Genomic DNA, 25,065 nt, shown 5'->3' on the forward strand with positions numbered 1-25,065 from the left:
GCAGTCAGAGTTAGAGGGGGCAGGCCAGAGGGGGCAATCCCAGCCAGGAAGGGCAAGGGCAGGGGCAGGGAACCATACCCTCGCTCCGGCCCCAGGCCAGTCTGTAGGCTGTGGCTCCAGTGACCCCCACCCAGGTGACCCGCAGAACGTCACTGGAAGCATTAAGGATCTGCAGCTTCGACACACTGCCCACGGGCTGAGGGTCTGGGGGCAGAGGCAGGGCAAGGGGTCACTGGAGAGCTGGCAGAGAAGAGGGTGGCAGAACAGGCATTGAGACCTTCCTCAAGGCAGGAAGGTCTGTCTGAAGCTCAGTGTGAGGTGAGTGTGGCAGGTCAGTGTAGGTAACTGCTGAGAGGGAGGAGATCAGTGCCTCGGAGTGGGCAGTGTGGAGCAGCCAGGAGGTCACTATGCATGGACTTCTAGTCAGGGTAGGGTAGGTCAGTGTGGGAAGAGAAGTCACGGGAGGATCAGTGAAGGAGCGGGCAGCTGGAGCAGCCAGGAATACACAGAGAACAGGCCAGTCAGTGACATGTGGTCAGCAGCTGGCCAGGGGCCACTTACCAGTTCTCACAACCACAGAGGCAGGCGTCCCGTCCACACCAGCCACACGGGCCCACACACGCACGGTGTACTCAGTATCTGGCTCCAGTCCATCCAGCTCGGCCACCGTGGCCTCCCCAGAAACCAACTGGGATTTCTCTGGGCCTGGGAGTGAGGATGAAGGTAGCTCTAGGACTATCCTGACTCTGACCCCCGATGTCTCACCTGCACCCCTTAAGAAACCCCCTGCTCCCATTCCACCCAGACCTGCCCCCTACACACAACCTCCCAAACCTGTGGTCCTTTCCCAAATCCCTGGTCCCCACCTCGGCCTGAGCGCCAGGAGACCCTGTACCCTGCGGCACCAGGAACCCTGTTCCAGGTGATGGTGACAGATGAGCTGCTGACTCGAGTCACACGGACCGATCTCACTGGGCCCAGGGGATCTGGAGGGGAGAGGCAATGGGGGAGTCTGATGGAAGAGGCAGCGGGGGGTCTGATGGGGGAGGTGTTGGGTATCTATCTACTACAGGAAAGGCATGGGAGTCTAACCGGAGGCAAGGATTTGACAGCAGAAGGGAGTGGGTGGGTCAGGTGGGGAAGAAGGGGGTTCAGACAGAAGGGACAGTGGAAATCTGAGGCGGCAGGGGACAGGAATCTGCGAGACCAGAGCATCTGGCAGAGAAGGTAATAGGGTTCTGGTGGAGGTATTAGGAGTAGAAAGTGTACAAGTCTAAGAGGAGGGTCAGGGCCGGCAGAAAACAGGCAATGGGGTCTGAGAGGTGAGGGGCAAGAAGAGTGGGGTGTTGGGGGAGAGGCAGAGGAATCTGAAGAAGGCAGGGACTTCGGGGGAGCCACGGGAGACTGAAGGGGGAAGCAGGGCCTCTGGGGGAGGAGGCAGTGGGGATCTAAAGCTGGAGACTGGAGTTCTGTGGAGAAGCAAGGGTCTGAGAGGGAAGCCATGGGGGTCTGACAGAGCACTGGAGAGAGAGCGCCAAGGGGCCGGGTCAGGCCCTGACCAGTTCGAGCCACGATGACTGCGGGAGGGCCCTCCTCTCTTCCTCGCAGCGCCGACACAGCCACCTGGTAGGAGGTCCCAGGCCTCAGCCCCACGATGTCGGTGGCGGTAGAGTCTGAGGGGACTGTCTGGCTGGACTCCAGACCTAGTGTCAGAGGGAAGTGCTGGCACATGGCTCCTGCCTGCCCTCAGGTCCCCCATAGCTGATCGTCCCCCGCCCCCAACAGCCCTCCCACACACCCCCCACTGACCATTATCCGTCCTCCAGCTAATCCGAAATCCGCTGGCTCCGGGAACCGGTCCCCAGGCCACCCTCACTCGCGTTGCGTCCGATGCCACAACCCGCAGCCCTGGGATGGCCAGTGGGGCTTCTGGCTCTGGGAGTTAAAGACAGAGGTCAGGGATCAAAACCAGGACCCCAGGGTGAGTCAGGCAGCTGTCCCCCCATCACGTGCCGCGCTCACCCCGGCGGACAGTGAGGACGCTGGCAGCGCCCTCCCGGCTGCCTACTCGCGCTGACACCCGCACCGTGTAGCTGAGCCCAGCCCGGACGTCATCCAAGTCAAAGGCCGTCTGACTCCCAGGAAGCACCAGGCTCCGCTCAACCCCTACGAGAGAAGGTAGGACGGGCAGGCAGGGGTCAGTGAGGGATGGGGGCGGGGGATGAAGGCGGTCAGTGATGGACAGAGATACAGGATGAAAAGGGTCAGCGAGGGATGGGACATGGGACAGAAAAGGGTGAGGCATAAGGGCAGGGGATAAAAGGAGTCACGAGGGACAGCGACACAGGAAAACGGGCCTGTGATGAATGGCGACAGTGATGGGAGTGAGCAGACAGGGACATAAGATGCAGGATGGCAGAAGTTGGTGGATGGCGATGTGAGCTGACAGGTCATTAATAGTGATGTGGAGTCAATGCTGGACGGGGGCATTGGAGGACCGTGGTCCCAGCTAAGCTTACAGAAGGGCAGGGGTTGAGCTCGTGGTGGTGGAGAAGGTGAAAGCCATGGTCAGGGATGTGGGGAGGGGAGTGGAGACAGATCCAGGTGCAGAGATAGTCTGGGACAGGGCAGGGGACAGAAAGGCCCCGTGACAGGTCTGGCTTCAGGGCCTTCTTGGGAGATGGATGGGCAAGGAGACAGGAGGAGGCTGTAGAGACCCAGGAGAGGAAAGGGATGTGGTAAGGGTGCAGTCAGACCCCGAGGGCGGGAACTTCAGTGTCTGTACGGGTCTGGCGGCGTCTGCCTCACCCTGGGTGCTGCGCACGGTGATGCGATACTCGGTGGCGCTGGGAACTGGGGTCCAGGACACTCGCACGCGCTGCCCAGGCAGCTCGGTGGCCTGGAGGTCTGTGACAGGGCCCACGGGCAGCTCTGGACCAGTGAGAGAGCACAGCGTCAGAGGTGGCCTGGGACATCCCCCCCGCCCTGTCCCTTCCCCGCCCACCTGACCAGGCCCACGGGGGCCCTCACCGGTGGGGACCACAGTTGCCGGGGTGGCCACCTCGCGGCCCTCTAGCAGCGTGTAGAGCGTGAGGCGGTACTCGGTGCCCGGCTGCAGCCCATCCAACTGGTAGCGGGTCACGTCAGAGGGCAGCAGCACCTTCTGTGGCACCTCGAGGCCTGCAGAAGGACGGGGTTAGGCCAGCCAAGCCAGGCCTCTACCCCACCTGCCCACCCCGGCCTCCTGCACAGACCACTCTCACGCCGCCACTCCAGCCGGTAGCCACGGGCCTCAGGCACCAGATCCCAGGAGAGGAGGATGGACGTGGGGCCCAGGATGAGAGGACGCAGGGTCTGCTCGACGGACGTGTCTGCTTGGGGCACGTGGGATGTCAGTGGTCCTCTGTGCCCGGCCAAGCGTGCCCACCCAGCCTGAAGGAAGCACCCAGCCCTCTCACCAGTGCGGGCAGTCAGGGAGGTGGCCGGCCCCACGCTCCGGCCAAGCAGGGCGCTCACGGTCACCTCATAGTCGGTGCCAGGCTGCAGGTCCCGCAGCAACACTGACCCCTGCCCAGGGCCCAGCTCCTGCTGCTGCGTGGCCCCACCTGCCCGGGGGGCACGGAAGGGTCAGTGGGTCTTGCAGACTCAGGACCCCACCGTCCCGTCTGAGGCGCAGGGACTCCCTTCCACCCACAGCACTTCTCACTCACCCCTGACGACCCGCCACGTCACCCGGTAGCCAGTGGCACCTGGCAGACCCCTCCAGGCCACCAGGAGGCTGTGGGCTGTGGTGTTCTGGATGGTCACTTCCGGCCCCTCCAGAGCAGCTAGGGGAAGGTCCCATCAGGGATTAGTGGCTCCAGAGTGGAGAAGGGTTACAGGGATGGGTAGTTGGGCGAGTGAGGTCAGAGGTTAGCAAAACTGCTCACTGGTCCTAGCGGTCCCGCTCACGGCCTCCCCAATGCTGTTGGCGTAGAGGGCGACAACCGTCACTTGGTACTCAGTCAGTGGCCGGAGACCCTGCAGCCGCACACTGGTCTCACCAGCTGGGACGCTCACCTGTGATGCCCAGGGTCAGAGGTCACTCCATCGTGCCCGGCTAAGCCCCCAGCCCTCCACCTGCCACTGCCGACAACCTTACCTCCCGCCGCTCGCTCGGCAGTGGCTGTCCCAGCCCTGTCAGGGGGGCGTACTGGACCTTGTAGCCAGTCACAGGGCCGCTGGCCGCTGTCCACTGGACTCTCAAGGACTGACTGCCTGGCTCAGACAGCAGCAGGTCTCGTGGACCAGAGGTCGAGTCATCGGCTGGGGAAGGGGGCAGTCAGGCAACCAGGCAAGAGAATCAGCGGTCAGCACAAAGGGTGCAGGGTCAGCACCAGGGTCAAAGGTTAGGAGCACATGGGATGGAATTGGCACTGCCAAGTTGGGGTTTGGGTCGGGGTTCAGGTCAGGGCACCCAGGGTGAGCGGGAACTCACGGGGCAGGGTCACGGGCACACCACCCGCAGTTGTGCACACCCTCCGGGAAACCAGAGGCAGGAGCGTCCTCAAGATGCTGAAGTCATTGACGAAGAAGAAGAAATCGCTGGTCGGCTGTGAGGCGATTCGCTTCAGCTCCTCGGGGTCTGCATTCTTGATGCCTGAGGTGACGCCCGGTCAGGGCTCAGCTGCCCACATGCCCTCTGACTTGCCCCTGCCCCAGCTGACCCATCACCCCAGCCTGGTGCTCACCCACAGCGAACAGCTTGACTCCCTGCCCCTTCAACCTCTGGGCAGCTGTGTCCACCATGTCCTGGGACTTCCCATCTGTGATGAGGATACAGACCTGGGGCAGGGGGAGGGTCACGTCAGGACTGCCTCAGACCCTTCACGTGGGATCACCGTGGAAGGCAGGGTAGGGTGAGAGGTCACCTTGGGGACACCGGGTCGGGCCAGCTGGGGCAGGAAGACACGGTCAGCCACGTGGAGGATCGCGGCCCCTGTGCGTGTGTTGCCCCCCTTGTAGCTGAGCTCTCGGATGGCACGGATCACATCTCCTCCTGAGCCAAGCGCATCCAGGTCAAATTCTGTCCTGCGGGGAGGCGGGTGGCAGCAGGCTAGGGACAAGAACTTTTTCTGGCCTTGGCCTCTCAGAGGTCTCTAGGGTGAGGGTGGTGAGTTATCAGGCCCCCTTGACGGTCCTCTCGGTTCTGTGCTTCTGTGATTCCCCCCATCTCTGAAGCTCCCAAGCTAACAAAGGCATTAGGTACCTCTCTGTGTCCTGCCTGTGGCTGGGCTTGAGCAGGCCTGGCCCCCGTGGGGCTCCCAGGCTCAGGGGCCGGGATGTCTGTTTAATTAAATAACGGTAGGAGGAAGGGCCCAGTTGTAGGGAGGTGGACCCTGGCCAGACAGGGAGGCCCTCTGCTGAGTGAGAGGCTGCCAGGCATCAGCAGGCTAGAACATGGGGAGTCCAGCAGACCCAGGCCTTCTCAAGCCCCTGGTGCCCCCCTCCCAGGCTCTCCATCTCCAGATCAGAAAACACAGCCCCTGACTTTGGCAGGACGCTGGTGGGGAGGGGGGTCTCAGGTGTCAGGGCTCCACCTGGGAGATCCCTGCTTCTTAAAAGGATGCCTTGGCGGGTGGAAGGAGGGGACCCTCTGGGTTCCCTAAAACCTGACCCACGGACGTGGAGCTCTCTGCTTCTGACTGGGGGAGGGGTCCTGGTGGGTGCAGTTGTGGGGGTCCACTGACCGTGGGTCGTCGCTGTACTGCACGGCGGCGAAGCGTACACCCTGAGCCCCCGCTGCCCCGGAGAAGGGCAGCACCAGCCCCTCAAGGAAACCCCGCACTTCGCGGAAGTTGCTTCGGCCGATGGACGAGGAGCCATCAAGTAGGAATACGATGTCAGCGGCGTAGAGGCGCGTGCAGCTCACTGTGGCCGGCAAGAGTCATCAGGGTTTCCTCCTGGAGCCCACCTACGCCCTCCCCTCACAGTGGTCCCCTGGGGCTGGGGAGGGGGGTGGGGTGGGCCTCATCCACTATGCAAACCGGCCCAGGCTGGCTTGGGCCTGGGAGCGGTGGAGGGAGCAGAGGTGGAGCCCGGAGCGGACTCTCCCGCGGAGGATTGGTGGGGAGGCAGAGTCTCCGGTGCGGGCGTGAATCAGGGACTGAGGTTGGCCTCCGGGGACCAGCACAGGCTGTCATAGGGGTAGGGGACCCAAGCACAACTGGATGCAGTTGGGGAGACGCAGCATGGGTTGCGGAGGGTTTGGGGAGTCCAGGCGAGAGTTAGGAGAAATGCGCGCGGATTTGCAGTGGGTGGGAGGCGGGCTCTAGGATGAAGGCCGAGTGGAGCCGGGTGACAAGGTGCAGTGCCCTGGATGGGGTCCTTCCCTGCCGTACCCACCTCTCTCCCTGGCCTGGGCCCACACTCGGGGCGCCCCTGCCAGGATCCCGGCGCAGAGCGCAGCCACCAGGAGCCGCAGCCTCATCCTCGGTGAGGGAGATGGGCAGCCAGGACTCCCGCCTCTGTCCCTCGGCCTCGGCGGGTCTGAGGCCGGCGCTCTCCCACCCCCAGTCCCGGTCTTGCCTGCCGGTCCGAGGCTCCCGTAGCCAGACGCGCCGCAGTCCCGCCGCCACAGCAGAGAAAAGTCCCTGATCCCAGGGGGGCGGAGCGGCGGGCGGGGACCCAGGCGGCCCGCCCCCACCCATCGTCCCAGAGGTCGCCGCCCCTGCTACCCCTCCCCGCGACAATCAGGCTCCATTTAAGTGTAAAGCCCCCCACCGCTGGTGGCTTCTGGGATTCCCCTGGGAGGTTCTCTACAAGAGAGAGGTTGAGGGAGACCCCGCCACCCCGTGTAGGGTCAGGGATCTTGACTGCTTTACGTCAAACAGCCCAGAAGTGACTGCTGGAGACCAGACTCCAGAGAGGTTCTTGGGGACCAAAGACGCAGCAGGATGTTGGGGTGGGGTGGGGTGGGGTGGGGGGAGCTGCAGCTGGAGATGACTCACCACCCCCCCACAGGGGCACCCAGACAGCCCTCGGGCGGTGAGTCCCGCCGGCCTCTCCTCTGATTCAGCCATCCCTGTCTGGTGGGTCTCCTGTTCCCACCCTGATCCCTGCAACAGCAAACGAGGGACTCAGGCTGGTCTTCGTCGTGTCCACCGCTGGACACGTCATGTCCGCCCCCCCGTGGAGGGGGAAGCCAGGAGAGAATGTGTGTTGTGCTTGTGCATACGTGTCCATCCCAGTGTCCCGCATCCGCATCGCCGGCTATGCCCAGGCAGATGCCATCCAGCTGTGCGGCAGGGAGGGGCTATCCATGTGTGGAGGGTGGACCACCCACAGTGACAGCTCCTCTCTCAGGAATCCATCCCCTCCTGCCTCCACCCCCACTGGTGGGCCTGACCTGCTCCAGCCAGGCCCCCTACCACACATTCTGAGACTCCCGTCCACCCATCACCTCCGCCAGGCCCAGAGGTCATCTTGGGCCTCCCCCCTTTCTTGCTCCACCTGTAGTGTCCACCTTCATGACTACCTTCACCCCGCTTCTCTCCCCTTAACCAGGCTGACTTCCCATCTGTCTCCTGCAGGTTCTGTGATCATGGACAGTCCCCTAACACACCCGCAGGCCAGAGACCCTCTTTGCATATGCATTTGTGTTCATTATAGGGGGTGATGCCGAGGCAGAGAGCCACTCTCAAAAGCAGGCCCTGTTATTTTTTTCTGCTACTCCTGAATGATTCTGGGAAGCCTGGAGACTATGTCTATACTCACCCCTGCCATTCCACCCCTTCCAACACGCTGGTCCCCCCAACCTCTCCTGGGGCTCCATAGGCTAATGGGGGAAGAGATGGGGACGGCACGTCTATTGAACTTGTCTGCTTTGACCTCCTCTAGGGCTTGAGGTCTCTGGTGTGGCCAGAGCTGGGCATGGTGACAACCATCCGCACTGCCGGTGTTCCTGTTGTCCCTGGAGCTACAGGGACAGCCCCAAATTATCATGGGTACAGCACTGTGATCCATAGGGCCCAGAACCTTTCCCCAAGATGGAAGTCTTCTCAGCCACATCCAAGGATCACCGTCTTCCGTCCTATAGGTGAGGGCTGCAGAGAACGAGACACGCTCTCATTACAGAGGCAGCCCCGCCTCAAGACCGTTACCCCTTCTTGCACAGAAGGGTGGCTGTGTAGGGCAGAGCTGGTACATAGTGAAGACACACACACGTTTGGGTCTAGCCTTTAGGGGAGACTGGAGGAACAGTTGAACGGGTGTTCATCCCATCAGAACCATGAGTGACCCCCCAAAAGGAAGGGCAGCCTGCTGTGAGGGAGTCGCTCAAAGGTTGGGAGGAGAGGTTGTTGGAGGTGGAAGCTAGGTTGAGGACGCATGCCTGTCTGGTGCTCCCGGGAGGCTCACAAGCAGGGGTGTGGCCCTCTGAGGCCCCTGGCTCCAGCCTCCTGGCAGGCACACAGCCTAGGGCCCAGCCCCAGAAACCAGCTCCCTCCATCTGGGCAGTGGGGCCCTAGAGGTCTTTTTCTCCCTCCTACACTTTCCTTCTCTATTTCAGTCTCTGCACCACGTCTCCAACTGGGGCCTCTTTTGCAGGGGTTCCACCCCACACACCCCACTGTCTTAAGACACTTCCAAATTTCTCAGAGCCACAGCCAAAGCTGGGCAGGTCATCCTCCTCCAACCCACCCCCCTCTGTGGTACCCCAGCCCTGCTGGGGATGCTGTCCAGCCTGTGCCCCCCGAAGCCCACGCCCGCTCTTACTAGAGCTGCCACAGTGCTGGCTCACCGGGACCACACCGAAATGCTCCTGAGTCCCCAGGCTGTCTGCTGACTAAGTCACTCCTCTTCCCAGTAACCCTCAATACATCTCCCTCAGTACGCCTCCAAAGGAGAGATCAAACCCCCTGGCTAGGTCTGCAAGGCCCATTAGGACGTCACCCCAAGGGGCTTGACTGCTGTGTCCAGCGCTCCTGTGGCCTTGGAGGGCCAGGGCTGGGCTTAGCAAATGGAGGCCCATCCTCCTGGAGCTCAAACGTGGGACGGCAGGCACCCATGGCAACAAACAGGGTAAGGGAGAGGAATACTGGGGTGGGAGTGAACTGCGGGTGGTTTGGACACTTCTGAACGAACTTCATCCCCAGGACCCTGTCCACAACTGCCAGCACCACCTCCCTCAGGCAAATCAGGCCCCACACGTCCATGCTACCACAGTGGGCTCCCAGGAACCCTGACTGGAAGCGTGGGGGGGCACAGGAGGAGGACCTACCTGCCCTCCTGCCTTGGGGACCGGAGCCCAAAGGTGGCAAGGGGACTAGACAGCTGTGAGCTCCAGCAGGTCCTCAGGAGACGGGGAGGGGACTGCCGGGCCAGCAGCTCAGGACTTGCCTGGGACAGAGCCCGTCAAGGGAGGGGGCTCAGGCCCCAGAGCTCAGGGATATTCTTGGAGCCTGAGTCAGCAGCAAATCGAGGCAAAGGATTCTTGCCTTGCCTGTCCAGGCAGCAGTGAGAAGCCAAATGGGAACACCATGCCCCAGGCTATCCTCCTCCCAGAATCCAGAGTAAACACACGAAGGCGGCTTCCTCGAGGACATTTCTTGGCCTCTCCTGGTCCGCGGGGGTGGCGGCGGGGGGGCAGGGGGAACCAAGGTCCCTCAGAGGGCGACCCACAGGACCCACAGCAAGGGGCTTCCCACCTGAATCCCCAGGCTGGGAGCCCTAGCAGGGTAAAGGCTGGGTCTGCAGTTCCCACGGCCCCCCACACCCCTCTCCGGGGACAGACTGGCGAGGAGCATCCCCCACGTGGCTAACTGCAAACAGCTGGTGGCAGCTCCCCGCAGGCATCAAAGGCTTCCGGCCTCCGTGCTACAGCCCCCAACTCGCCCCTGACTGAGGACACATCAGCCTGTGGGAAGGCAGAGCATCCAGGACACGCAGAACCGGGCGGAAGTCACCGCTCCCCCACCCACAGCCCGGTGGACTCCACGCCAATGACGAGACAGGGACGACGCAGTTCTCAACGCAGGACTTTATTGGTTGGCGGGTCAGCAGCAGCACAGGTCTGAAGGACCGAGGTGATGTTTGGTGGGGGGACCTCGAACCCTGGCCCCGCCCTCTCGCCTGCACAGGCTTCCTGCCTAGAAGCGCAGCCAGAACATGCCGCTACGGATCCGGTTATAATCTGGAAGCTGTTCAATGGGGCCTGTGGGGAGAGGGTGGGGCGTCAGGGTGGGGTACCTGGGTGGTACAGGGACACCTGGCCCCACGCCGCGCCCCATTCAGAGCTGCCCAGAGCAGCACCAGGCAGGCTTTAGTGGAAAGAGGGTAGAGAACATTCCTCCAGGGGTTGCTGAGCCTGCCCCTTCACGCTCTGGTCTCTGGAGCCCCACCCACACGCGGAGGTGTCCGTTACCTGGCGGGTGTGGGGGACTGATGGAGGCACCTTGGCAGGCAGTCAGGGAGCTGCCGGGACAGGTTTTCTGAGCAAGAACTCCCTGGCAGCCAGGCTGTTGGGCAGAGCCTCTTGGGGGCCCCAACTTGCAGCTCCCAGTGAGAGTTGGGGGAAGGGGGGAAGCAGAGGCAGAGGGGAGGCCCAGACAACGGCCTGAGGCGGCACCCAGAGAGTGGACCTTCCAGGCCACTCACCGAATCCAGCCACTGCCGGGCACTGGTCGTAGAAGTACTTGGAGCAGACCTCACGCAGCAGCCTGGCGTCCACCTCCTGCAGGACGACGCGGAGGGCCCCCTGAGTGGCACGGCCCCTGGGCACCTTCCACACGTCCGAGGCGCTGACCCCGTTCCCAAAGGGAAATGGCAGCAGGGCTCTCCTGGGTATAGGCTTCCACGGGCCCCAGGCACCGCCACAGCCACCCACGCCTCTGCCCTGCCCCCACTTACACCACCGAGGCAGACGACGCTGCGAGGACACCGGGGTGCCCACAGGAGCAGTCTGCCTCAACCCCCCACCCTCTGCGAGGCGGCCAGCTCAAGACTCCCGAAGCTGTCTCTCCCAGGGGCCTGTTACCGCAATCCGGCTTTCCCACTCGGCCAGGGGGATGCGGCGGCCGTACGTCAGGAGACTGCGACCAATGTCCTCACACACGGGAGTGGTGCCTGCAAGGGTGAGGGAAGCTCACAGGTCCACACCGAACCACCAGGGTTCTGCACTGACCTGGCCCTCGGCCTGATCCTAGACCACAGTCCTCACCTGTACAACCTGCCCCTGTATCCATGGGCTTCTCGGGCCCGCCCACAAGGGGTCCCTGAAACCCCAGGCTCCTGGGGAAGGGGTAGCAGTGGGACACGACATGACCGTCAACGTCCTCCTTGCCGGTCTCGGGCAGGAGCACTGGTCGTGCTGGGACTGTCACTGCCCGTACCCACCCCACCCCTCGCCGCAGGGCTGCAGGACTCACCATCCAGGTGAGACACCAGAGCGTTTCGCAGGAGGTTTTTGCCCCGGACCACCTCGCTCTCTGTGGCGCTGGTGCACAAGCGCATCCTAGGGCAGGGGTGGGGCGGGGGTCATCCTGAGAGACGCTGCGGTCCCCGAGCCTCCCGCCCGCCAGGACCAGCGGCAGCAGGCCGCCACTCACCACTGGCCCTGCAGGACAAACATCATGTCGTCGATGCTCATGTGGTCGCAGACGAAGTGCGCGCCCAGCAGCCCAGTGTCTGCGTAGCAGATGTTGAAGGTCTGGAAACTCTGGCACAGCTTGCTGGTCGCAGCAACGGAAGCCAGTGGGCTGGACAGGTGCTGCCAGGGGCCAGGGTGGTCAGCACCCACCCTCCTGTCTGCCGCCCACCGCCTGAACCCCGCAGGCTGAGCACCCACCGCCCAGCTGCGCCTCTTCCCTGAAGACGAAGTCCCCTCCCACGCCCACTCACCGGGCCACCACCGTAGGTGCAGTCGTAGTGGCCGATGATGGCGTTGGCCACCTGGAGGGCCACATTGTCCGGGTTGGCCCAGCCAGGCCCCTCCACTGCGATGGCCACGTGGGCCAGAGGCAGGCCGTCCTCACGGTGGCGGATCTGAAACGGGACGTGGCAAAGCTGAGGGACAGCCAGACCTCCCCGGTGACAGCAAAGGTGCCAAGTGTGGGTGGCAGCGTGTGCACACAAGTGTGACCATGTGTGCCTGAGAGGCAGCAGCCACGGGACCCCAGCCCAACTCCCGAGGCACCTCCGGAGTCATGAAAGAGCCAGGCACGCAGGAGCACCACCCCCGCCCACCCAGCAGCCCACCTCGCTGCCAGTGAAGCGGCATGGAGTAAGAGTGGGCACAGCGTCCTCGTCGTAAGTCCCGGAGAGGCTGCTGAAGTGCTTCTGGGCGAGGTCAAGCAGCTGCCGGTGCTCCACCCCTGCCGAAATGGACAATGTGGTTACCGGTCAGCCGAGACCCAAGACGCAGGGTATGGGAAGTCACACAGAGGCGGAGGACCCCGTGTCCTGCCTCGATGGGAGACCCCCCCAAAACAGGACATCAGGACAAGGTGAGCGAAGAGGGCCCTCCACAGACTCACTCTAGCTCAGCGGCAGGCGGGGCAGGCCCCCAGGGCCCAGCAGCTCCCACCACCCTGGCCACAAGGACACAGCGCAGGCTGGGCTGAAGGACGGGCCCTCACGTGATGCACTCATCAGCACCACAGACAAGGTGCCCCCTGGGCCTAAGGCCACCCGTCCGGCCTCACCCCTCCAGCCCTTCCTCAAGCACGTTCCACAGGGCTGGCAGGTGAGCGGGCACACAGAAGCGCCATGCAGGGCTGTGACTAGCTCTGGGGTCCCGTGCCAGGGACATGGAGCAGTAATGTCACAAACTCACGTCTCAAACCCCTGCCAGGCCTCCCCTCCACCAGAGGCCTCCGCTGCCCCAGCCCCTCGGCCAGCGGCACCGTGGTAGGAAGCAGCGCCCCCAGGTACAGGCCGCCTTTCATTCCTTCCTCCTTGAGCTCAGATCCGGCTGGACTCAAGCGCGTCCGACGTGTCAGGAGCTCAAGCTCTCTCGGTTCACTGGCCCCAAGGTCACCAGCTGAGCTCCCCCTATCCGTCTTTCCCGTCCAGCCAGCTGCCATAAGTTGGGGTGGCACCCCTGACCCGCTCCTGTCCCCTCCTGGCTCAGGCGTCCGTCAGGCTTCCATCTACAAACCCATCTTGAGTTCATCCACTTCTCCCCCTTCCTCCCGCCGCCCCCACCAGGCACCTGCCACAAGCCCCGCCTGCATCCGCCTGCTTCCACTCTGGCCCCGACATGGCAGCAGTTGCTGCTACTCAGTCGCTAAGTCGTGTCCGACTCTGCGACCCCACAGCCTGGAGCCCACCAGGCTTCTCTGTCCAGGGGGTTTTGCAGGCAAGAATACTGTGGTGGGTTGCCATTTCCTTCTCCAGGGGATCTTCTTGACCCAAGGATCAAACCCGCGTCTCGGGCATCAGCAGGTGGACTCATTACAGCGGGGCCACCAGGGAGGCTCCCACGGCAGCAGAGTGAGCCCCCGATCAGAGCAGCGCGTGACACCACCCTGCCCCTCCGCGCAGACCCCCGCTCTCCCGTGACTAAATCCCACCACTCTCCAGCCCTCGGTTCAAATGACAAGTGCTTCAAAAGCACCTCCCTAACCTCTGAGCACCCCACAAAAATCCCCGACCACTCTGTGCCTTCCTTTCAGGGCACTTTCTATCATCCGATGTCTGGTTTCCCACCGACAAGGCCAAGAGGAACCGCCTGGAGGCCTGAATCTCCCGCCAGCCTCAACCTGGGTCTCCAAGGACCAGGTGAGGCTCACAAAGTCCTGAGGCCTAGGAGAGGCCAGCAGCCCAAGTGAGGCATGTACGAAACGTGAGCAGCAGCCCCAGGCGGCACAGCGGAATCCCACCTCAGCACAAAACAGAGGTCACTTCCCTCAAGGACGGGACAGGGCGGGAACAGGGTCCGCAGGAATGGAGGACCCCCCCCAGTCAGAACCAGGAGACCTGGCCCTGGTAATCAAGGCCACAGCCCAGCACAGCCCACCCCCCATTACCAGAGGGCTTCCACCAGCCCACTGCTCACCTCCAGCTGCTGCTAACACCATTCGGGGGGCCTTGTAATGCCGGCTGAGGTACTCGGTCAGGTCTGCCCGTGACAGCTTCCTGCAAGACACACCGCCAAGGGGTCAACACTGCCCCCAAACCACAGTGATGTGGGTCACACAAAATGGGGCTGAGGAGACAGACAAGGAGACTCGGCTTCACTGGATCCTTGCCCCATCTCTGGCACTTGCCACTAGGGCCAAGAGTGCAGCCCTCACTGGGCCCCGTCACATCCAACTTCAGGACCAGCTCGGAGTCCCCTCCAAGGAGGGTGTGGGCTGATATGGTGGGGGCTTGAGGGGCAGCGGCAGGGCTCCTCCTACCAGAGGACAAGAAGCCATGTGGAGAGACCCCCAGAGCACCCTCCCTCAGGCTGGTAGGACATACACATGGAAACAAAGCCCGCAATTTGAGTGGGGACCACACAAACATTCAAAAAGATTCCCGGGGAACATGTGGCAACACAGAAAATGTCTCCAGTTGTGTAAATTAGGAAAATAAACAGCACAGGCACTTGGCCAACTAAATACAAACTCCTGCGGATGTGGCCTTCCCAGGCCCTAACAAGGGGACGACCTGCCCCCTGGACTGGCCAGCTCGCACCTGACGTTCTCACTGGGCCCCTCCACGGACTGGCCTAGAGGTGTGCCCTGGAAGGCCGTGGCGTGCAGGTAGTTGAAGACCACATCCCGCATGGACGTGTCGTTCTCCTGCAGCTCCTGCAGGATCACATCCCGCTCCTTCTCAATCTGGGAGTCTTCGAGGCTGCAGTTCTGCACGATGTCGGCCAGGAGCTCTACAGCTGGATGCAAGCAGGACAGGTGTGGAGACCACAGCACAAAACCCCCGGGCCTGACACCCCTGGTGTCAAGGCCCTACTCTAAGGGTCACCCCACTCTTCAGTCAGGCCAGTGGCTCCCGAGTGCCTGTCCTCTGCACCCCTGGAGTCCTACCCTGTGCCAGCCCCACCCTCCAGGCTTACCTTTGGGCAGGTCCTTTGATAACGCCTTAATGTAGTAAGCCGTGTGCTCCCGAGTGCTGTAGGCATTAAGATGGGCCCCCATGCTCTCCACCTCCTTCTCCAAGGCATTGCCAGGCCGATTCTTTGTTCCCTGGAACCAGACAGGAGCCACATGGGAGCCCGAGATCCCCCATCCTCATAGGCTGAAGTCCCAGCAGGACCACTGGTCCACAGGTAGCTCCCGCAGCAAAGACTCTGGGGTTGTAGGGCCCAGAGTCTGTGCTCACCAAGTGCTCAGCAGGCCTTAAGCTGATCAAGGCCACAGCATCGTGGACCGGCAGAATGGAGACATCCAGGGGCCAGGGAAGGGCATGCCCAAACCAAGTGTCACCTGAAATCCAGCACCCCCACACCAAGAGGGGGGACAGCTCAGGGGGAGCGCCTGTGACCGCAGAGTGCGCATACCAGCCTGACCTTACCAGCACTCGCTTACCAACAGTCATGGTCAGGTGAACACACACCTGTGCTCAGGTGATGCTACTCCCCACTCTCCTTCACACCATTTATGACTCAGGTATGTGCCAGTGGCCTCTGTGGGATTCAGCCTTAGTCCTGTGTGTGTGTGTGTGTGTGTGTGTGTTGTGTGAGTGAGTACCGCTGTGCAATGACACACACCTGCACACTGAGACTGACACGCACTTCTGTGATGCTGGAGCTGGCTAGCTGCCCATTCCTGCTCCACAGCCTCACCAACCCTGTATCTTCTCTATTTTTTTCATTCATTTAGAAACTCAGTGTCTACTCCATGCAAACACAGGGTGGCTAAGGGCTTGTTCTCATCCTCATGAAAGCTCCTGCTCGATTCTACAAACCAGAGATGCACAGCATTTTACAAAAACTAAGTTGTTGGACTTCTTACAATGCACGTGTACATCCACAATTCTACGTCCATGCAGGCAAACAATGCAGGCCTGGCTTCTGGGGAAGAGCAGGGCTCCCTTGCTCCTTGGGGTTTTTCTGGCTCTGGGGGCCTTGTGCAGGGGTTTACCAGGTAGGCGCTCACTTAGGAGAGGCCTGGCCCACATGGTGTCTCCCAGGAAAGCCAGACAGAGATCGCTTCCCTCTGCCACCTTGCTGAAAGTCCTAAGTGAGGAGGCTAACTTTTCTGACCTGCATCCTCAGGAGGGACAGCAGGAAGCCCTCAGCACAGGGGAGATGCAGGACTTTAGCAGCCTCACCTTGAAAGCCAGATGCTCCACAAAGTAGCCTGCCCCATTGTTCTTCTCAGTCTCGTAACGGCTGCCGGCATCAATCCATACCCCTACCTGGACAAGAAATCACCAACAAAGGTAACAAACAAACAAACCCCAGCCCGCACTCACACCCAACCCTGTGGGACCCAGAACAAGCCCCACACAGGGGCTCACGGTTCCAGGTAGGGGAAGACGTTCTCAGCAGGACCCCTGGGATTGGACGCTCGGGCACCAGCTGACTGACTAGTCACACTGCATCACCTCTACTCCCTGCTCTAATTTCCGACTGGTGGGGAGACTCCCAGGGAAGCTTCTAACTGCACATCCACCTGTCCCATCACTGCAAGAAATTCTTAAATTCAATCTCACTTTTCAGTTGATTCTTTGCTTCCTCCTGGCAAACTAATCACTTGCAAACAACTTTTTTTCTGCTTCCTAAAAATTACACCCTGTCTTTCTGTTCTGGAGATTGCGTTCTTTCACCATTAAAGGAGGAGGTTCATTCATACTTAAAAAATCTGTTTAATCGGACCTGGACACCTAACACTGCCAACACACCCTGGCACCCAATAAGAGATTCTTATAGTTTTATTTATTTATTTTTGATTCTTATAGTTTTAATAGCCTCCTTGTGTGCTGTGAAATGCACATCACACTACTCACCCCCATGGTAACACAGATCCAATCTTTTCTTTTACTATTTGTATCACAGCTGATTTAAAATGCTCACATCTACTTTACTAAGAGATGTTCCTGTATGTGGTATATATCATAAATTCTTACATGAACATCATCTACTACCCATCTAACATCTTCAACAGATGCATTTTATAATCCACAGTATTCCTTGATTACAACTGGCAGCATTCTTTCTCTGGCACTGGAGCACAGCAGTGCTCCTTATGATCAAGGGCATCTTCTGTTTTGTTTTTGCTCTCAGTCGCTAAGTCGCGTCCGACTCTGTGACCCCAGGCTCCTCTTCCCATGGGATTTCCCAGGCAAGAATACCACAGTGGGTTGCCATTTCCTTCTCCCAGGGATCTTCCCAACCCAGGGATCGAACCCATTTCTCTTGTGTCTCCTGCATTAGCAGGTGGGTTCTTTTGCCACTGAGCCCAGGAAAGCACTGGGCATCTTAGTGTCCATGAAATACAGCATTCTCGACTAAGTTTTCTTAACAGGCTGTGTGTCAGCTTATACAGGTGTCATGCATTAAAAAAGCTACCCATCACCTTTTGCGGTCACCTAAGTCTCTGAATCCCATTTTCCTCATTGAAGGATGACTTCTCTTATATGGGCTGCTAAAGAAAAAGCTGAAAAGGGGATTGGCCTCCTGACTGGCAGGCATCACATGCTAAATGAGTGTTGGTTCAGTGAGAACTGCCTCCATGAAGTCAAGGCATGGTTAGAATCGCGACTGGAGTAGGAGGGTCAATCCTCAAGGTGACTGAGGAGAGTCTGACCCAAACCATAGAGCCCAAGGTCACACCCCGACCTGGGAAAAGAGATCGTGCCCAATATGGAGGCACCTCCCGACAGCGGACCCCGCTCACCGTGCAGGTAGGCTGGGAAGACTGCTCCGAGGCCACTCGCAGCCCGTTGTCCAGCTGGCTGACCTGCGTCTCTGGCACGCTCTGGAGGGCCTGGGCGTAGGTGGCGGTGCCCCTCAAGTCAGGCGACCTCAGCAGGGCCGGCTGTTGGAAAGGGGCGACCGGGACTGAGGACTAGAATAGGGGGTCGCTCCTCAGCTTGCAGGCCTGCAGTGTGGGATCCCCGTCCCCACCCTCAGGCGGTCCGCGAGACTCCCATTCGCGCCCTCGGCCGTGACCTTCCCACGGCCCTTGACCCCGCGACCTCCCCATTCTCCACGGGCACTAACAGCCCGCTCCCGGTGCGCGTTCCGAAGCCCCGCTCCCCACAGCTCTGCGCTCTCGTTGCCACCTCACCGAGCGGCGGGTGCGCAGCAGCACTCGCGTCCCGCCGCTAGCTGCCCGGCAAACCGCGGAAGCCGCCATCTTCTAAGCTCCAGTGGACGCTGGGCCGCGCCACGCATGCGTAGGGGCGCGAGGCGCAGGCGCAGTACTGGGGTCTTGGCGCTCGGCCGCCCCCTGGCGGAGGAGATCGGAAATATTCATTTACTCCCTGCAGGTCGCAGCTTTTTGCCTTCGCGTCCCTGGGTACCAGCGCACATCAGTGCCTCTGGCTAGTCATCGTCCTGCTCAGGTCTGTTCTGGATCCAGTTCATCTTCCCCCTTCACTCGTGGGAGAGTGCCCGACGTTTCACACGGACCGTGGGCGCCTCGATTGCGCTGAGTGCTCGGAGTGGCCGAGCCGGCCGCGAGCGCAACCACAGCATGTTTGCGAATCGCAACCCCAGGGCTAAAAAGCACCAGGCTGGAACCTAGGACTACTGCGCGGCTGTTGAAAAGTCACGGTTTTCTTTTTAAAGGAACGGAGTAAATTCATACGGTTGACATGGAAAGAATTTAGCAATATGCTGCTAAGAAAAAAGGAACAATTTTAGAGACTAATTTGTGAAAAAGATTCCTTGTTTGGAAAATAAAACACACATCAAGAGGTCTTGCATAGGCAACAGAGAATTCCTAGGAACTCACTGTAAAGTCTCAGTCAGATGACTTACAGAAAATAAATTCAGGGGAGGGGAAAGAGGCTACCATTTTCACACTTCTGTTTTATTTTAATACATGATTTTAACTTTTTAGGGAATTCTCTGGCAGTCCACTGGCTAGGACTCTGCGCTTTCACTGTGGTGGCTGGGATTCAATCCCTGGTTGGGTAACTAAGATCCTACAAGCCACTGTGCGGGGCCAGAAATTAAAAAAGAAAAGTAAAATAAAACTTTTGTTAAAAGTATTTGTTGCTTTTGAAATAATGGCATATTTCTGAACTGAACTTCCTTTTACAGGTATATGATTTTTTGTGACCTTTCAAAACATCACTCCACGAAAATAGAACTTTCTTTTATGAAAATGAAACAGAAGGGGCTTCCCTGGTGGCTCAGTGGTAAAGAATCCACCTGCCAGTGCAGAAGACACCGGTTTGAGACCTCATCTGGGAAGACCCCACATGCCAAAGAGCAGCTAAGCCCATGCACCACAACTACTGAGCCGGTGCTCTAGAGCCGTTTGTGCCACAACTATTGAAGCCTCCACACCCTAGAGCCCCTGCTCTGCAACGAGAGCGCATCACCACAGCGAGAAGCCTGAGCACCGCGAGGAGGAGCGGCCCTGGCTCACTGCAGCTAGAGAAAGTCCATACAGCAAGGAAGACACAACACAGCCAGAAATAAACAAAGTTATGTTAAATATCGAAGAGAAGATGCTTAAGTGTGCATGGATTAATATCTTGTGAACTAAAATGATGTTATCATCTAGACATGAAAAATAAAGTGAAATAGAATCTCCTAGTTTTTAGTACAGTCTTTTTGTTTTTAATTACTGGTGTTTAGAACCATTTTGACTGGGCTTCCCCGGTGGTCTAGTGGTTAAGAATCCGACCAGTCCTGGGTGTTCATTGGACGGACTGATGCTGAAGCTGAAACTCCAATACTTTGGCCACCTCATGCGAAGAGTTGACTCATTGGAAAAGACCCTGATGCTGGGAGGGATTGGGGGCAGGAGGAGAAGGGAACAGAGGATGAGATGGCTGGATGGCATTACCGACTCGATGGGCATGAGTTTGAGTAAACTCCGGGAGTTGGTGATGGACAGGGAGGCCTGGCGTGCTGCGATTCATGGGTTGCAAAGAGTCGGACACGACTGAGCAACTGAACTGAACTGAACTGAGAACCATTTTATATTTACAGAAAATCTGAGCAGAAAGTACAGAATTTCCCATATATACCCGCCCACATACAGCCATGCACAATTTTCCTAATTAATATCTTACCTTATTCTGATAACTTTGTTACAATTAATGAATCAGTATTGACACATTTATTATTACTAAAGTGCAAAATTCTTGGACTTCCCTTTTGGCTCAGCTGGTAAAGAATCCGCCTGCCATGTGGGAGACCTGGGATCGATCCCTGGGTTGGGAAGATCCCCTGGAGAAAGGAAAGGCTCCCCACTCCAATATTCCGGCCTGGAGAATTCCATGGACTGTATAGTCCATGGGGTCACAAAGAGTCGGACATAACAGAGCAACTTTCACTTCATAGTTTATTCAGATTCCCTTAGTTTGTTTTCGTCTAATGTCCTTTTTTGTTCTAGGATCCTGTCCAGGACGCCACATTACATTTCACCGCCACGTTTTCTTCGGCTTCTCTTGCTGTGACACAGTTTCTTCCCGTGACCAGCGCATTGTGTACCTTCCTTCTAGCAGTGTGCGTGTGCGCTCCGTCATTTCAGTCATGTCCGACTCTTTGCAACCACATGGAGCCCACCAGACTCCTCTGTTACTGGGATTTTCCAGGCAAGAATACTGGACGGATTGCCATTTCCTCCTCCAGGAGATCTTCCTGACCCAGGGATTGAGCCCACATCTGCTGCATTGTAGGCGGATTCTTTACCCACTGAGCCACCTGGGAATCCCTCCAAAGAGCTCACTGCCTCCAATTCCTCTCCTCCCACTCTCCCCCAAAGCCACTCCAAGTCCACTCCCTATTCATTCTTCCAAAACCACCCCCTATTCATTCCTCCAAAACCACAGCTGTAAAGGTCATCCATGAACTCCAGGTTGCTAAATCCAATGGCCAGTTCTCAGTCTTGTTTAACCTGATTGGACACACTTTCCTCCTTAGAGCCTCATCTCTTCTCCACCTTTATTTCCCATTCTTTCCTATTGTCCTCCCTCCCTGGACACTCCTTCTTGGCTCCTCTGCTAATTCTGCCTCACCTCCCAACCTGTATACAATGAGTATCCAGGGCTCAATCCTGGTACCTTTTCCCTTCCTGATCAAAACTTGCTCTCTGGTCATCTCATCCAGTCTCATGGCTTCAGTGCTGTGTATACCTACAGAGCACCCTGTATTCCCATCATCTACTCACCATCTCCCTTGGAGAGCTAACAGACATGCCGTTTTATCATGCTAAAGCTGAACTCTTTACTTTCCCTCCTAAACTTGTTCCTTCCATAGTTGTCTTCATCTCAGTAAATGACACTTCCATTAGCCAAGTTTCTCAGGCTAAAAATCTAGGACTCGTCCTTGACTCCTCTCTCTCAAAATCCACACCCAGTACCTACCCCCCACCCCTGCTTCCTCACCCCCACTGATGTCCTCGGGTGAGAAGGGAAGGACAAAGACAAGCAGGAAGTGTGGTGTGGTAGATGCTGTTTCAAGAGATTGGTCAAAAAGGAAATGCTACTAAAAGGTCAAGTACAAGTAATGGTCATTGCAATGATTTGGCAAGAGTCTTGGATGAGTCACTGATTTTCTGAAATTTACTTGGCAGATGGGGAGAGGTTAGATCAAAATATCTTTCCCCCCCTAAATTGCAAGCTGGTTTTTGTAACAGCAGTTTTGTTTTGTTGGCCATGCTGTGCTATACACAGTATCTAATTTCCCCAACCAGGGGTGGAATCCACAGCCCCTGGCAGTGGCAATGTGGAGTCCTAATCACTGGCCCACCAGGGGAGTGCTGTAGCAGCAATTCTTGACTAGGCCTCCTTTCTCTATCCATCTCTGAGACTCCTTTTATTCCCCCTAGAAACTCTCTAAACTAAAAAGCAGGTCCACGTAGGCTGGCTGAGAGGGCTCTGACACTCACCTTATTCTTCTCACTCAAACTTATTGGTCTTGAGTTTTTATTTTAGTGCTTAAATCATGCTAACATGTACATAATATTTAGCACCTTTATTATTTTAAAGATAATTATCTTAATTATTACAGTTAAGTATGTATTAATTACAGTGGTATTAATTACATTCAAAATGCCCAGTCCCTGGCAGTTCACTGCCAAAGCCTAGGTTCGATCCTGGTCTGGGAAGTAAGATCCTGCAAGCTGCATTATGTGGCCAAAAAAATATACATATATATTGTGCAACCATTACCACTATCTACTTTCAAAACTTTCCTTCATACCAAACAGAAACTCTATTTCCATTAAGCAATAACAAACCATTTCCACCTTCCTCGAATCTCTAACAACCTCCATTCTGTCTCAATGAACTTGTCTACTCTAGGTACCTCGTTTAACTGGGATCATACAGTATTTGTTGTTTAAAAGATAACAGGCCCCAAAATAGAGTCGCTTAAGCTAAGCTGCATGCCACCAAGCCAAGTCTTAATTTTAGCTTGGGCTCTCCTAGAAATTAACTCTTAAAGCAGTTGAGCAGGGATCACCTGATCAACACTACTTCATCTGCCTGATAAATCATGCCATTCCCTGAAGGACAAGAAATTTGCAATAACCAACTGCTTGTTTGTTTGTTTGTTTGTTTTTTTGCCAACTATAGTATCTTTGTTCATACTCCCTTTTACCTAGAAAAGTCTTCCACTTTTGTTCAGGTCCTTGGTGTTCTTTTCTTTTCTACTGTTTATCTATTTTCTTGCTTATTTGGTTGTGCCAGGTCTTAGTTGCTGTACACCCACAGAATCCTTAGTTGTGGCCCAGGGATCGAACGCAGGCCCCCTGCACTGGGAGTGTGGGTCTTAGCCACTGGACCACCAAGGAATGGCGGAGCTCTTTTCTATCTGCCAGGTTGGATGTGCCTGATTTGAATCAAATTTTGATCGAATAAACTCTTAAAAATTTCAGCATGCCTCCGTTTATCTTTCCACATTGTCCTTTTATGTTTGGCTTATTCCACTTAGCATGATGTAGGTGGACATGGGCTGTTTCCACCTTTTGGCTATTGTGAATAATGCTACACTGAACGCCCACTGACATACAAGCATCTGTGTGAGACCCTGCTTTCAATTATTTTGGTATTTACAGAGGAGTGGAATTGCTGGATCATACGGTAATTCTAGTCGTAGTTTTTTGAGGAATCACCAAACTGTTTTCTAATAGTGGTTGTGCCATTTTACACCCCTGCCAGCAAAGCGAAAGTGTTCTAATTTCTCTATGTTTTCACCAATATTTGTAATTTTCCATTTTTTCCCTCATAATAGCCATCCTAATGGGGGTGACATGATATCTCACTGTGGTTTTGGTTTGTAATTTCACAGTGACTAGTGATGTTGAGTATCTCTTCATGTGGTTATTGGCCATTTGTGTATCTTCTTTAGATAATATCTATTCAAGTCCTTTGCCCATTCTTGAATTTGGTTGGTTGGTGTCATTTAGTTGTAGGAATTCTTTAGGTATCCTGGATATTTGTCCCTCATTAGATATGCAATTCGCAAATATTTTCTCCCATTTTGTGAGCTCTCTTTTGACTCCCTTGATAGTGTTCTTTGATGCACAGATTCTTTATTCTGATGAAATCCAATTTATCTATTTTTTTTCATTACCTGTTCTTTTAATGTCAAACGTAAGAAATCATTGCCTTCTCCAAGAGTATGAAGATTACATCTATGGTTTCTTCTAAGAGTTTTATAGTTTTAACTTTTGGATTTAAATCTTTGATCCTTTTATTTGTATATGATGTACGGTAAGGGTCTAACTTCATTCTTTTGCATGTGGACATTCAGTTTTCTCAGCACCATTTTTTGAAAAGATTCTCTTTTCCCCATTAAATGGCCTTGGCACTCTTGAAAATCAACTGAACGTATATGTGAAGATTTATTTCTGGGCTTTCTATTTCATTGGTCTATACGTCTTACTCATATGCCAGTACCACACTGTTTTGATTCCAGTACATTTATAGTACATCTTGGAAATCAGAAAGTAGGAGTCTTCCAACTTTGTTCTTCTTTTCCAAAATTGTTCTGGCTATTTAGAGTCCCTTGAGATTCCATATAAATTTTAGGATGGGCTTTTCTATTTCTCTTCAGTTCAATTCAGTTCAGTCACTCAGTCGTGTCCAACTCTTTGCGACCCCATGAACCGCAGCACACCAGGCCTCCCTGTCCATCACCAACTCCCGGAGTCCACCCAAACCCATGTCCATTGTGTCAGTGATGCCATCCAACCATCTCATCCTCTGTCGTCCCTTCTCCCCTGCCCTCAATCTTTCCCAGCATCAGGGTCTTTTCAAATGAGTCAGCTCTCTGCATCAGGTGGCCAAAGTGTTGGAGTTTCAGCTTCAACATCAGTCCCTCCAATGAACACCCAGGACTAATCTCCTTTAGGATGGACTGGTTGGATCTCCTTGCAGTCCAAGGAACTCTCAAGAGTCTTCTCCAACACCACAGTTTAAAAGCATCAATTCTTCGGTGCTCAGCTTTCTTTATAGTCCAACTCTCACATCCATACATGACTACTGGAAAAACATAGCCTTGACTAGAAGGACCTTTGTTGGCAAAGTAATGTCTCTGCTTTTTAATATGCTGTCTAGGTTGGTCATAACTTGCCTTCCAAGGAGCAAGTTGTCTTTTAATTTCGTGGCTGCAATCACCATCTGCAGTGATTTTGGAGCCCAGAAAAACGAAGTCAGCCACTGTTTCCACTGTTTCCCCATCTATTTGCCATGAAGTGATGTCTATTTCTCTAACAAAACACTATTGGGATTTTCATAGGGATTACCTTGAATCTGTAGACCACTTCGGGTAGTATCGCCATTTTAACAACATGAAGTCCTACAATCAAAGAACATGGAATGTCTATTTATTTAGATTTTCTTTAATTTCTTTCAGCAGCATTTTGAAGCAAGAAGCAATCAGGCAGCACTTTCAGCACTTCCCTTGGAAATTTCATCTGCTAAATATTCAGGTTCATCATTTACAAGTTC

General features: G+C 56.3%; 2 protein-coding genes across 3 annotated transcripts in view; both read right to left on the reverse strand.

The window, feature by feature from the left end:
• Positions 1-6,694, reverse strand: part of COL7A1 (collagen type VII alpha 1 chain) — a 30,374-nt gene extending 23,680 nt beyond the window's left edge. The window contains exons 1-18 of the mRNA XM_043443198.1: positions 6,385-6,694; positions 5,730-5,910; positions 4,911-5,070; positions 4,731-4,824; positions 4,478-4,639; positions 4,142-4,305; positions 3,930-4,059; positions 3,711-3,827; positions 3,459-3,605; positions 3,255-3,371; positions 3,031-3,180; positions 2,809-2,931; positions 2,023-2,166; positions 1,810-1,935; positions 1,560-1,703; positions 867-986; positions 562-705; positions 79-204 (exon numbers count right to left, since the gene is read on the reverse strand). Of these exons, the coding sequence (XP_043299133.1) occupies positions 79-204; positions 562-705; positions 867-986; positions 1,560-1,703; positions 1,810-1,935; positions 2,023-2,166; positions 2,809-2,931; positions 3,031-3,180; positions 3,255-3,371; positions 3,459-3,605; positions 3,711-3,827; positions 3,930-4,059; positions 4,142-4,305; positions 4,478-4,639; positions 4,731-4,824; positions 4,911-5,070; positions 5,730-5,910; positions 6,385-6,469 (2,434 nt within the window). The 5' untranslated portion in view covers positions 6,470-6,694. The remainder of the gene's footprint in view (positions 1-78; positions 205-561; positions 706-866; positions 987-1,559; positions 1,704-1,809; positions 1,936-2,022; positions 2,167-2,808; positions 2,932-3,030; positions 3,181-3,254; positions 3,372-3,458; positions 3,606-3,710; positions 3,828-3,929; positions 4,060-4,141; positions 4,306-4,477; positions 4,640-4,730; positions 4,825-4,910; positions 5,071-5,729; positions 5,911-6,384) is intronic.
• Positions 6,695-10,003: 3,309 nt separating this feature from the next.
• On the reverse strand, positions 10,004-18,366 carry LOC122424937 (cytochrome b-c1 complex subunit 1, mitochondrial). 2 transcript variants are annotated; one of them, XM_043443200.1, is made up of 13 exons: positions 18,216-18,366; positions 17,823-17,963; positions 16,255-16,341; positions 15,038-15,167; positions 14,659-14,857; positions 14,036-14,115; positions 12,235-12,350; positions 11,878-12,021; positions 11,586-11,746; positions 11,406-11,491; positions 11,015-11,103; positions 10,636-10,711; positions 10,004-10,192 (listed from the first exon to the last, which is right to left on the reverse strand). In XM_043443200.1, exons 1-13 carry the CDS (start codon positions 18,282-18,284, stop codon positions 10,128-10,130), a joined length of 1,443 nt encoding a protein of 480 aa, XP_043299135.1. In that variant the 5' UTR covers positions 18,285-18,366; the 3' UTR covers positions 10,004-10,127. The 2 variants fall into 2 exon arrangements, with proteins under 2 accessions (XP_043299135.1, XP_043299134.1); XM_043443199.1 differs by having other exon boundaries at positions 17,823-17,993; positions 18,216-18,311.
• Positions 18,367-25,065: the final 6,699 nt, after the last annotated feature.

This window comes from Cervus canadensis, chromosome 22, assembly GCF_019320065.1.
Source record: "Cervus canadensis isolate Bull #8, Minnesota chromosome 22, ASM1932006v1, whole genome shotgun sequence".
NCBI classification, from domain to species: Eukaryota; Metazoa; Chordata; class Mammalia; order Artiodactyla; family Cervidae; genus Cervus; species Cervus canadensis.

Coding starts and splice junctions, on each gene's coding strand:
- LOC122424937 (XM_043443199.1), bottom strand. CDS start 18,284: ATGGCGGCTTCCGCGGTTTGCCGGGCAGCTAGCGGCGGGACGCGAGTG. Junction 17,994..18,215: donor TGCTGCGCACCCGCCGCTCG/GTGAGGTGGCAA, acceptor CCCCTATTCTAG/TCCTCAGTCCCGGTCGCCCC. Junction 10,193..10,635: donor CCCGGCAGTGGCTGGATTCG/GTGAGTGGCCTG, acceptor CTCTCCCCACAG/GCCCCATTGAACAGCTTCCA.